The sequence below is a fragment of the Corvus brachyrhynchos genome, unplaced genomic scaffold (genome assembly GCF_000691975.1).
Source record: "Corvus brachyrhynchos isolate BGI_N302 unplaced genomic scaffold, ASM69197v1 scaffold6, whole genome shotgun sequence".
In the NCBI taxonomy this organism is placed as follows: domain Eukaryota; kingdom Metazoa; phylum Chordata; class Aves; order Passeriformes; family Corvidae; genus Corvus; species Corvus brachyrhynchos.
The window spans coordinates 1,206,485-1,219,497 of NW_008238632.1; the positions used below are offsets into that span (position 1 = coordinate 1,206,485).

A 13,013-nucleotide genomic window follows, 5' to 3' on the forward strand; every position below is an offset into this window, starting at 1 on the left:
CCGCCGCGCCATGACGGACCGCTACACGATCCACAGCCAGCTGGAACACCTGCAGTCCAAGTACATCGGCACGGGGCACGCCGACACCACCAAGTGGGAGTGGCTGGTGAACCAGCACCGCGACTCGTACTGCTCCTACATGGGCCACTTCGACCTGCTCAACTACTTCGCCATCGCCGAGAACGAGAGCAAGGCGCGCGTCCGCTTCAACCTGATGGAGAAGATGCTGCAGCCCTGCGGGCCGCCCGCCGACAAGCCCGACGAGTCCTGACCTCCGTCCTCCTGGTCCCGGCCCTCTCTCCTGTGTGGTTCCCGCCAAGGACTGACCGGGAGAAGTCTCGCAAAATGCCTGCTTCTGGACTCTGACTGTGCGGTCGTTCGCATTTTCTCAAGTGGAAAATAATAAAGCTTACTGGGCATTCCTAATGTTTGGTTTTGTAGTCTCCTTGTAAGAGCTTTTTGTTCCCAAAGGAGTGCTGGTACTCGGTATTGAGCGTTTCGTTGCAACCATCCGAGGTGCGAGTCTCGGATACTCCCAGACAGCATTTTCCTGGCATGATGGATTGATGCTTGCTTGCAAAACTCAGTTTTTAGGGGAGAGAGGGGAAGTTTGTTGGTACTCAAGGGGTTTGGTTTCTCGGTACCATTATTGTGTGTAATGGTTTCTGGTATAGCATAAGTCAGTTCCTCTAGTACTTTAAAACTCCAAATTGGTATTTCTTTAAACACCATTTTCTTGCTTCATCTTTCTTGTACTTTAGAATTTTTCAAACCTTGATTCTTTTTGATGCAACTTTGCTACATTTTTTCCCCCTAATGCTGTCTAGTAACCTAGCATTTTAATTTTTTCTGCATTACATCAAGCAAAGACATTAATACTGGGCTGGCCTCTGTTAATATGGAATAAGAATATAAGGGTTAGTCCCATTTAGAAGTAAAACGGTTTGACATGATGCAGTCTTAGATCAGATTGCATACTGAGCTGATGTTGATTCAGATTTGTCTTTTTAAATAGGCATTCTGTTCACTTACAGTTAAAATAAATTTTGAGTTCCAATGGATGGAAAGGCCTCAGACCAAAACTGTGAGATATGTTGCTTGGAGAAATAAAATGCTCTCATTTCTGACATGTTTGTTTGTATTAACGTTGGAGGGGAAAGTGCAGTGTTTTGTGGTCCTATTAAGACACTATGCAAGCTTATTGATTATTTTCTGAAATTGGTGATCTCTAGTCAGTACATCTGTCCTTTGAAGAATTTGAAGATGGCATTTTTCAAACTTTGTTGCACGTAATAAGATGAGGGCATGGGTGAAGTGGACTGAAAGAAATTTTACCTGCAAGTTTTGTGGGGAACTACTTCATTTTCCAATAAATAAGGCGAATACGTAGAAAACTGGTTTTCAATTTGCCTGCAAGCTGGTGCAGGTAATTTGAAGAGCATCTGTTCCTCACATACTGAGGAACATGGCTGAAAGTTTTTCCAGAAAAAGTTAAGTTCAAGTGCATAGGCACAGGTACACAAGGCAGTCTTGCAAAAATTGAACAAAATTTGCATGTAAATAAAGTAAGTTTCCTGTTCAGTTTAACAGTTCTTGTTAAAAGTCTGCTCTGTTCCCAAATCTTAGAAACTTGCCTTCCATAAGGCGTCTCCTGTGCTGGCAGCCAGTGGGCAGTTGGTGTGTGCAACAGGGAGCAAAGGAGCTTGAGCCTTAGTGCTGGGCCTTGGCAAGTGGAAAGGCTGGAGAGAGGATAACAGGTGCTTTTGTAATGGTTTGCAAACTGAACTTGCAATGTTTTGTGAAGTCTTGAATCTCCTACAGTAAGGAGAAACAGAAGCCATGCAATTTAATCACTCCTGCATAAATTAGAACTTAAAACTATTTCACAGGAGATTTCTCTTAGGATAAACTAGCAATTAGCTCTATCTGTGGAGATTCATTTTAAAATGTGAGCAACAAATATGTAATACATAAGTAAAGATTAATGCTCTTTTGCAGGTCAGCTCTTCACTACAAAGGCCAAACAGCCCTCAGGGACAAAAGATTTTCATGGTGAATGAACTTGCTGGTTCTTCCAGGTATACTTGCTTGGATCTCAGTTAGGCACATACCTCTGTTTTAGCATGGTTGGAAAGATGTTTTTGAAGCATCTGTAGTAAGTAATGATTATGAAACATTAGCACTTCCTTAAGAAATCGAGAAAACCAAAGGGAAGCTGTAATTGCTAAGAATTCAAGATAAACTTGAAGTGAATTGGGAGACACTGAAGAGTTCATTTCTGGACGGTGGTATTTTTCCTAAATCCCAAAGCATTTTAAAAGCCAGAAAAGGCAGTGAATTAACTTCTACATTACTGAAAAGGGTAAAGCCTACAAAGAACAGAGTTAATTACCTGTCCTATTGGGATGCATCTGATTTTTACCTCTATCCTGATTGAAATATGACAGGTACTGTTTGTTTATAAATTGGTTTGATATTTGCATTTATGCTCTTTTTACATCCAAGCAGTATGATTTTTAATGAAAAAATAGGTGGATACATAAAAAAGCTGGTAAAGCTACCCAACAGGAAAAAGTCATTAGCTTTTTTCAGTGGGGTGGTTCCAAGGTTCCGAGTGTGTATTACACCTTTTTTTCACAATGGGTGAATAGAACAGTATAGGAGTCCTAGCACAATACCGTCACTCTATTGCTTGGAATACCTTGATCTTTTTTACTATTTTCTGATTTATCAGAATGATAGCAGTACATTAGTTAACATTTGCACAGTGCAGCAATTATATTAGTGAGCTGTTTTCTGCAAACTGTAAAACTTGGGTCAATTCTTTCATTTTAGTCATGTTCAGCATGAAAGTTGTTTTTTAAGATTATTTGCATATATTAAACTTTCATAGATGATAACATTTGTAGTTTGTTTTAGTATCAGGGTTTTACTTCAGCACATCAGATAATTCCTTTTTAAAGCTGAGCTATTTTAGGCAACACTGGTCTGTAAATCCTCATCAGAGCTCCATTGGTTCTGTGATGTTGCACCACTAACTCTAGATTTTTTGTAGTAAAATGAAAAAAACCCCACAAACATCATCCTTCCCCTTCCCCCCCACAAGAGGCATTTGGTTTCATGGTACACAAAGGGGTTGTTTCTTGGTCGTTAGAATTTAATCATGCAGTATTTCATTTTAGTTCTGTTGTTATAATACATCCATAAATGCATGCTCTATCCACTTTCTACTGCCCTAGTGCTAGCTTAATTGCCCCAAAGAACTTAATTACTTTTAAAATGGATTAAAGTGTGGCACATTGCTGCAAGTTAGACAATCGTGTTTGAAAATCCCATTAATGTCCCTTTATTCCCTGTCTATTTGCCATTTTCCTTCTATATTCATCTCTTTGAATCAATCTTTCCAAATCAATCATATTTGATTTGGAAAAGAAACCCTTGTGAATGTAATAGAGTTCAGTGTATTCTTTGTTGCCTTTTGAAACTGAGCCATCATTCTATGCTATCATGAAGAAATGTGTAAGGATGCTGACATACCTGAAAGCTTCTGACTGCTCTAAAAATAGAACTAGAATAACATTTTTCTTGGGTTCAGAACTTAACCGTTTTTCTTTCTCATTTTCATACCAACTTGGTAATTAGTTTTTATTGCAAAAATCACCAAATACATTGGACTTCCCCTTGTAACATGTACCAGAATAGTCTCTGCCACAAACAGTTCACAACTGGAATTTACTTTGAAACCCACATCAAACGGCTGGAATAGTCCAACTCATATATGTCTATGCAGACTCCTTGTTTTTTGTGAAAAAGAACTTTAGTCCAAATAATTGGTACTCTGATCATGGATGAATAACAGTTCGAAATTCTTGTAAGTTGCAAAAAAATAAATCAATTTTGAGGTGATACATGTGAAATTAGGGTTTTTAAGCAGGTAAATTACAACAGGATTTACTCAAGTTCAAGAGAGGCATGGTTGCCCCATGTTTTTTTCTGCTGGACAGCTGGCTTAGAAGCTCTCAGAGTCCAATGCCTCGCAGGTAATGCTGATATTGGTGCTTGTGGGGCTGCAATGTAAATCACATTGCTGAAGTGGAGTTAAGATTAAATTTGCAAAGTTAGGGTTTGTAAACATCCTACAAAGCCCTGAGGTTATATTTAATGTTTCTCTTCTCCCATCAGGTTTATAGCTTGACTATACATGGCACTGGCATAACTGAGCAGGGAGCTGCTATGGACAGACTGGGAATAAAGAACTGGATGTGAAAATATCTTAAGTGGCCTTTGCTAAGAAATCTGCATGTTTTATATTCTGAGCCAGAAGTCATTACAATCTGTGCAGAAGCTATGTGCAGGCTGCTGCGGGATTTGGTACATGCACAGCTGAGCACGCGTGTAAAGCCCAGAGAATCGGAATTAAACATGACCACAGCACACAGCAGAGCAGACATCAGATGGCACAGGCAAACAAGTTTTGTGTTTCTTCATGTTTGAGTAGCATGTAAGTAACGTTCTTTTCATATAGCATTAAAAGAAATTGAATCTGCTTTCTAGTTTTTTAAAAGGCAAATCCCAATAGTTACTAGCCTAGCAATTTTCCCATCATGTATCATCAGCTACACTCGATCCTCAGATTTTTAGTATGGTCACAGACTGAAAATTTATTATTTTGATTACTGTCTGAGCTATAGAATTAACAGAGAAGGGTATTTAAAGGAGGTGGAATGTTTTTGTTAAATGTAGTTTTCCAAAAACAAGCAGTGAGCTTCCAATGTTATGTTCAGGACAAAGATAAAATTAGTTAAATTTGAAGCATATTTCTTCACATACTACCATTTCCAGTGATAGCATGGCCCCAGTGTTTAAGTATTCAACTTAACCTTATTGTTCTGGTAAGATTTCCTGGAGGAACAGAAAACATGAGGAAACTGGTGACTTGAACAATTACTGTCCTAATAATATTGGAATGAAAAGTCAAGGAAGAAAATAAAGCAGCTTCTTTTCATCCTGTGCCAGCCCATGTTTGTGGGGGAAGAGAAGCTAAAGGGGGCTTATACGACAGATAAGGACAGACTAAAAATCAGGGTTTGTTGTGATAGAACAAGGGGTAATGGTTTTAAACCGAAAGAGAGTAGTTTGAGACTAGGTTTAAGGAAGAAATTTTTTACTATGAGAATAGCAAAACACTGGAACAGATTGCTCAGAGAGGTTGTAGATGCTCTGTCCCTGGAAGTGTGCAAGGCCAGGCTGGATGGGGCTCTGAGCAGCCTGGTGTAGGTGATGATGTACCTGCTTATCGCAGGAGGGTTGGACTAGATGACCTTTAAAGGTCCCTTCCAACCCAAACCATTTTCTGATTCTATGATTCTAATGTGAGTGGGAAAAATCTCATCTGTCAAAGTGTCATACCAAAGTGTTGGTACCTGTCAAGCAGAGCGAAATAAAGAGTACTTTGTTTTGCTCTGGAAAGGATCAGAGCTGTTGCTAAGGTTGTGGAAGTGCTCCCAGTATCTCTCTCATGTCTTTCCAGTGCAGGGCATGTGACAGCGATACTTTATAACTGTAAAGCCCACAGGCTTTCATGTCATTGTGCTGAAGGATACAGCTTTTTTTTCAAATGTCCTCCTGCTAGATCACTTTCAAGGCAACCTTGCATCTAAAACATTCAGGCCTTTAGCTGTTACTTCTCTGATGTCCATTTTGTAGAACAACCATAGTGTGAAACTTAAAAACAAGTTAAAAAAGATTGAGGATGTAAGAATATGTGGCACCTGCCCGTCCTTACTTCTTTTGTGAAAATAGTCTTTACATTATAAGACACTGAAAGCTCTTGTTCAATCTGTGGAGTAGCAAACTCAATGAGAACTAGAAGGAAACATGTTTCTTTAGAATTCCTTTCATCTTTCTGGTATGTCTGTAATGCACCAGTCTGGTGGAAACCAAAATAAGCTCATTTCTGCTATCTTAGCCTGATACTGTGATTTCCTGACACGCTGTTAATTGCAGATGAGGCTGAGCTGAGACTCATGCAGGAATTTTCTGAACTTTGCAGCATTCATATTTTATGTCCTATTGGGCATAAATAAATAAATATTGAAAAACCAAATATATGGTGCTGATTAATGGAGAACAGTAAATGCTTGTGTTTTCTGTTCACTGATGACAGGGTATAAATGCTGATTGGCATAAGTCACTTCCCACTTGGACATCTTGACTGACATGCATGCAGATTCAGTACTTCATATTTTAAAAGCCTAAGAGTGTCTTTGGCATTATCAGACCACTATTTGTGATGGTTTAAGAGATGACAATAGCTGGGACAGCCAAGCTCACTGTTTCACCTGCAACTGCTCCACAGTGCCTTTTAGGGCACCTTTCCACTCAGGGGACTGGACTCTGCAAGGTATCACTGGGTCAGACTTGGTGAACAGGGCCTTCATGGGTTATCCTGAGAGTGCGGCAGACCCATCCACAGGCTGGAAAAGTGTCCTGTACCCACACCAGAGCTTCAGGATTTTGCTAAGGAGCTGCAATAGGCCTTCATACAAGTGTTTAAGGAGCTATGTTCTGCTTTTCATTGCTTGTTAAAATGTTTTCCTTCTAAGGCACTGATTGTGAATCAGCTATTTGCATACAAATCTGTGAGCACTGCAGCTGTCCTGGGAAGACCCTGGAAAGTTGCAGTGAATGAAGGCTTTGGCAAACAGCTCCTCCAATGCTCCACTTTGTGGTTTTATTCCCAGTATTTTGATTGGTTGTTTATGATGAGGCTTTAAGGGACAGAGACTAGCCATATGCTCATCAAACAAGTCACAGGAAGCAAGTAGGCCTTTAGGATCTCAGCAGCAGGATGACTGTCTGGGTGGAAAGTGAAGACTTTGTGGGGCAGTGCAGGCCCACAGGCTTTGCTTCCCTGCAGGCTAGGATTTACCAACCTGCCCAGCAGGGCACTTGGACATTCAGTCTGTTAGTCATCCAGGCCTGGATCTTATCCAGCTTTTGCCATCTCATCTGGAGATTCTCATTGAATCACAGTGTTCAAGCACTTGGTGTCTCTCTGGGTCAGGCCTTTAGGTGATTTTTCTTCTCTGCTGATGAAGGCTTGTACCCTGCCAGGTGCTTTGCAAGCAAGGGAGAAGCCCCAATAGGGCCTGCAATCTAGTCAGAAGAAATGTGTGTGTGAAGCCCAGTGGAAAAGAGGATCCCTAGGAAAGTTGATGGAATCATCTCTTTCCAGCTGCATGAACTTCATACCAAAGTTTTGTGGCTGTGAGTTCCAGAACATAGGCCTTATTTTTCAGAGCTGCTTCTTGGCTCTCAGAATATGAAGCATGGTGCAGAAGAGGCAGTGAAAAGCCAAACTTAAAACATTGAAAACTAATTGAAGCAACACTCCTAACACATGCACTGGTGAGACTGCCAGCATCGGTAGAAAAGTGGGCTGAAGTCAGCAATGTACAAGGACTGTATTATCTGTTGGACATGATGTATGTTTTCTAGGAAATGAGGCAGCAGGGTTGAGGGATCACAGTTCTTAATAATTCTTAGAGGAAGAGATTTCATTCTTCATGCTGCCCTTATGGCAGTTAGCAGTAAGCCTTTTCCTGAAAGCTTATCTACCCCCTTCAGCTCTACAAGGACACTACCAGAAAAGCTAATGTCATGAACAGGAACAAAGCATTTTTCTTGGCAAAGCTGAACAACAAGCTTCAGGTGTTGTCTACAAAAAGAAAGCAAGGGAGGATGTGAATGCAAAGTAAAATGCCTGTTTCTGGCTATCGCTCTGTGAGGATGGTCTTTTCCTGTGGTAAAGATAACTTAAACTGAAGATAAGGGCTCAAGAACAAGTTACTTGTGGTAAACTAACTGTGAGAGCTTACCTGCTGCTCTGTAGCTAGTGACCATTGCACATCTTTTCTTTAGTGTCAAATATGGGATCTTCTGCCTCTTTCTTGGAGGAACTTTCTTCGCATCGTGGAGGCACTACAAGGAGAAAAACAGGGCAGAAAAAACTCCCTCAGGCAGCTGCCCCAAAGTAGGTGATTACAGTGCGCCGCAAGTTCAAACCCTGATTTCCCAGGCTGTAACTCCCGTGTCTTTGGTGTAAGCCATTAAGGGAACCAGCTGCAGTAAGTCAGGGTAAGTCTCTCCTGCGGAAGTGTAGGAGTGCCTCGACAGACTGGAGAGCAAAGGGTTGCAGAGAATTTACCAGAGCCCTGTGACTGGGTCCCAAAACACAGGGGAGGGCAGCTAAGACAGCAGGGTATTCCGACAGCACCTTGACCATCTGTGGGTCTCCCTGCATCTGTGTGAACAGAAGCACTGTATAAAACCACAAAGGTTAAGTGAAAAGATCTACTGCCAAGGGAAACCTCTTATATCTTGTGAACAGCTTTCTTCTTTTTAATGTGTTGACTCCAACTCAAAACTGCATACTGGTAAGAGACCTTTTTTGCCCCTTATAGGAAATGCATATATTCCAGATAGAAGAGCTGTTTCAGATGCTTGTGTAGGATGAAATATGAGTCTGCTCAGTAAGTTGGAGAGAATTTTACTCTGAAATTTGAAAATGGCACAATATCAAGTTTAGTTCTGCAAATACCCTAACACTTGGGTATTTTCAAGGCAGGACAAAGCATAGACATGAAACAAAAGCATTCAGGGTTTCTGGGCTTCCCCCTTAGGATAGCAAAAACAACATCCAACTCTTACTTCAGCTTTCAAGATGGCCTTGCAGCCAAACATAGCTCAGCAAGGACTAAACTCTAAGCTGGTTGTTGTATATATAAATCATCTCAGTGGATTTCTGGAACTGATCCTCATTATTTATTTGCTTTACTTGTACCTTTAAAATATAGGAATTTAGACACAGTACAAGCTCCCATCCTGGGCACATTCATCTCCTCCTTTGCCTTGGGAAAACATTTTGATCCTAGTTTGGCCAGAAAATTTGTTCATCCATTTTCTATGTTCTCCCTCAGAATAAAGGCATGACAAAGATTTAGGACTGAAGACATCATTAATTTACATAATACTTGCATTAATACACTCCTCGGTCATGTGGGGAGTTAGAGTCGTCTTATTTCACTATAGTCAAGCACCTAAGCTTTTGCTTTTTTAATTCTGAGGGACAGCAGGCCAGTGGGTTTGTTTTTGCCTTTAGTCCTGAGCACTGCCTGGCAATGCAAGGGCAGCAGCACTCGGGACAGGCCAAGAGGAAGGCTCAGGTCTGATCATGCCTTCCCTGCTGAGGTGAGTAACGAGGCCTCGGGCCCTCTGTCCCAGTCACACCTGTCCTGTCCCCACCCATCCCATTCCAAAATCCCCTGTGCCTGGAATGGACTAGCCCAAGCCTCCAGGAGCCTGGGCCAGGACAGGTCATTTGCTTTGCTTTGCTTTGCATTCACATGTAGGTACTTTTTACACTCTCTTTGGTCGAGTCTGGGGCAAAGTTTGGCAAGGGAGTCCACTTTGACTGTGACTCGACAGGAGGGTCTCCCTTATTCCCTTTAATCCTCACTGTTCCCTATCCTTACCCTTCCCCCTGTCTCCACATAGATAATGTTTGGGTTGAGTTCACTTTTGTACTGGTTGATTTCAGGTTTCAGATTTCAGTTTGCTTTTTCTCCGTGTGCTTTTACCACCTAGTAACCAGTAGAGTGAACCTTGCCTATGAACTCCATTGTGCTTTCTCTTTTACCTGCTTTTGCTGATGAGAACTTTTGGGGATTTTAATATGATGCATTTGCTACCTTCTTAGTAACAGCCATAGCTGATACCCGTCACTAAGAGATAATTTACAAAAAATACTGACCTTTGATTGTGTGATAGTTTAGGTGTGATATGGAAATTGTTCAGATAAAGGGACAGTTAAAAATCACTAGTCTGAAGTTAAGAATGTTCCATATAGAAAGCTACTGTAAGCCAAGGTTTGACATGCTGATCTAAAGAAGACTTTTTTGCCCTATGTTACTTCTTATGAGGTCCTATGTCTTACAGTTCCTCTGATGTATTTCCCGGAGTGCATAATATGATCTGCTGACATTAAGCAGTTCCTGAGGTTGATAATCACACTTTCATTACAGCTAAAGATATGGCAATACATATTCCAGTCTCAGTGTCACAAATCTATTTTGTTCTGTTTCCTGACAGTGAAATTTTTTTTACAATATTTGGACTTTACTCATTATTGCAAAGGCAGTGGATGTCAGGAGCAGCTAAGGAATCCAGCCTGGGAACCTTTACAGCCCCAAAATAATAGGATGAGTTTTGTCTGTACTTTGATGGCTGTGGAACAGACCAAAGAAAAGAAAGCATACTCCAAACACAACACATCCTGCCCAAAAGCAGAAACAAATTTGCAATTCCTATTCTGCTAGAAGGAGAAAGCAAGACTTTTGAAAAAGAGAGAACAGTAATTATGGATGCATGGAGAATTTGAATGGATTCCAAAGAACATGCTCACTGTATTCACCTGATTTTTCAGTTTCAGGGGCTTCCCATTATCTTACATTTGGTATATGTGGAAAGGAACATGGACAAAGATGGTATATTGTAGTGTACAAGTAAAAAGTTTGTAGATACCAAATACATTCTGAAAATCCTTCAGGAATTCTAGAATGATGAACAATGGATCAAAGTTTTTGTCATCCTAACTTTCAACAAAAGGTAAAATCTGTCACATGCAGGGACAGCCTCTAGGTGTCACTTGAGTATACAAAGTAGAAACAAGATTTGGGGTTGGATAACCGAAGAGCGTTAACGATACAGTGCTATTTCGGCAGAAGTTAATTGTTTAACTGATCAGTGGGTTATTTTCTCAGGATAGCAAAATATAATTGAGTTTCTGGTATTTGGTATTCTGAGCAAATGATCTGATTGTTTGACATAAGTTGAAGCTTGAGAAATGTATGGGGATACCAAAAGAAGAATTTAAAATATATGATATTGATAAGAAAAAGAGGCATCAAAAAGTTAAAGTCAATCACCAATTTCTTTAATAATTAGAGACCAGTTGTGCAACATGTTCTGCATCCTGAGATTATTGTGTCTTGTGTTCTAGATTTCTAGTACTTTGAAAGCAAGTCATAAGGACTAACTATGCTGGAAAACTGATGTGCCCCAAATATGTGGATATTGGCAGTAGAAATGTCTGTATGTGGTTTTTGGGCAATCTAAATGTCTGTGGCAGCTTCTCAGAGATCTGAAAGTCTTTGAACTGAGAAGATTTCCATGTTAGTTGAATCCTTGACTCATTTCCTACTCCTGAAGTGAGTGTCCTTAGTTCAGGAGGGCATGTAAGCAGTCCTTTCTCAGAAAACAGTTTTGCATGTGTTTAAGAATGCCCTTTATCCTCACTGACTTTGTTGAGCCATAGCTACCATCTCAGCGTGTTTCCCAGAGTAGGTACAAGACCAATTATGACCATGGGTTTTCTTTTTCTTGTGTTTTATCACCTTCTTGTGAGAGATTCTTCTCACAAAACTAAAATTCTGTAATGCAGAAAACTTATAACACAGTTTTTACTTGTAGGCCACATACAAAAAATTCTTACATTAAAATTCAGCAAAACATTTAAAGAAACCTACTTTTCTTTTTTCCCCCTATTTGAACATACTTCCAGTTCAGGATCTTGAAGTGTTTTAAGGAAATCAAGTCTTAGTCATCTTATTAATGCAGAGACTTGAAGCAAGGCTGGAACTACAAAGTGGCACAATCCTAGGATCTGATATTAACAGGAAATTTAAGACTCCTAAATTTTTAATAAATAATTTTATTTTTCGTTTTAAATTGGCTGAAGTTACTAGGAGCGTCCCATGAACACTCCCTTGTATCTCAGATTGTGTACGAATATTTTCAACATACCAGAATATATGTTTATTTTGCAACATGAGGAAAAGAAGGTAATCTCATTTTATTTCAGTGCCAGAAAGCCAGGTTTCAGAAGCCATGGATTCAAATTTTGTGTCCAGACAATGAGGTCATGGACCCTCTGAAGGAAAATTTTATTGTGTTTTCACTGAAGCCAGTGCTTCTTGAGCAGCATTTCCTGAGATATAGCTAAATCTCTACTGATGTTTTCCTGTCTTCAGAAATAGAATGCTAAGTCTTTTTGAAAGGAGGTTATCATTTGGAGAACTCTTATGTTTCCAGAAAACTTCGGGTACTTTGCCACAGGATGGCAGTGTAACAGCACGTCGTTAAGTCTAATTTTTCTGAAGTTCTGAAAACATTGGATATTGGAGATCGAATATGTCTGTAACTAAGTGCAGCAGTGTTGCTTTTTAACTTTTCAAAATACCATTGTTCCCCTTGTTTGGTTAGTGCATCTTTGTATATGTTTTAATAAAATTGTTTTCCTTTTGTGCTGTCTGTTAGCTATACAATAAACTTTAATAAAGAATAATGAATCTCCTGAATATCCCTATTGTATCCTATGGTTAGTAGTATTTTATTTGTAGACTAATTCCCACCATCTTTTTTTTTTCCAGAAAAGTAATTTATTCTTTAAAATGTACTTGTTTTATTTCAGAATGTAATTGTTGATGTGGTTCATCTGGTATCTTTTCTTTTTTTTAAAGGATTGGGGTTTTTCATGAAATAGGTTTGGAGACTTTAGTTTGTAGTCCTTTGGTAGGTTCTCATAACTCTTTTTTTTCCAGTCTTCAAGCCTATTTTTTTAAACATTATTGTTGATTTGTTTATAACATTATTTGTTTATTCTTCAGTATTTTATTAATGTTCAGTTCTTTCCATGCTTCCACTGCTTTCTTGAGTAAGAATCACTATTGTCAGCAAGAGAGTGGCCATTTTTAAACTTAGGAAATGCTTTCATAGTTCTATTGCAAATATGGTGTTGTGAATCCTTGCTGTTACCTGTTTCTAATCAATCTGTTGTGGAATCTTGCTAGACCTTCACTGAAGGTATCTGAGAGGTAAGTGAACCAGTGTAAATTTGTTTGCCTTCATGACAAATTTTCAAGCCTTATTTATCAAAAACGTTACTGTTTTGT

General features: G+C 39.7%; 1 protein-coding gene across 1 annotated transcript; it reads left to right on the forward strand.

The window, feature by feature from the left end:
• The first annotated feature begins 6 nt into the window (after positions 1–6).
• Positions 7–1,127, forward strand: SF3B5 (splicing factor 3b subunit 5). Its single transcript, XM_008635955.2, has one exon. It carries the CDS (start codon positions 11–13, stop codon positions 269–271), a length of 261 nt encoding a protein of 86 aa, XP_008634177.1. The 5' UTR covers positions 7–10; the 3' UTR covers positions 272–1,127.
• The last annotated feature ends 11,886 nt before the right edge of the window (positions 1,128–13,013 follow it).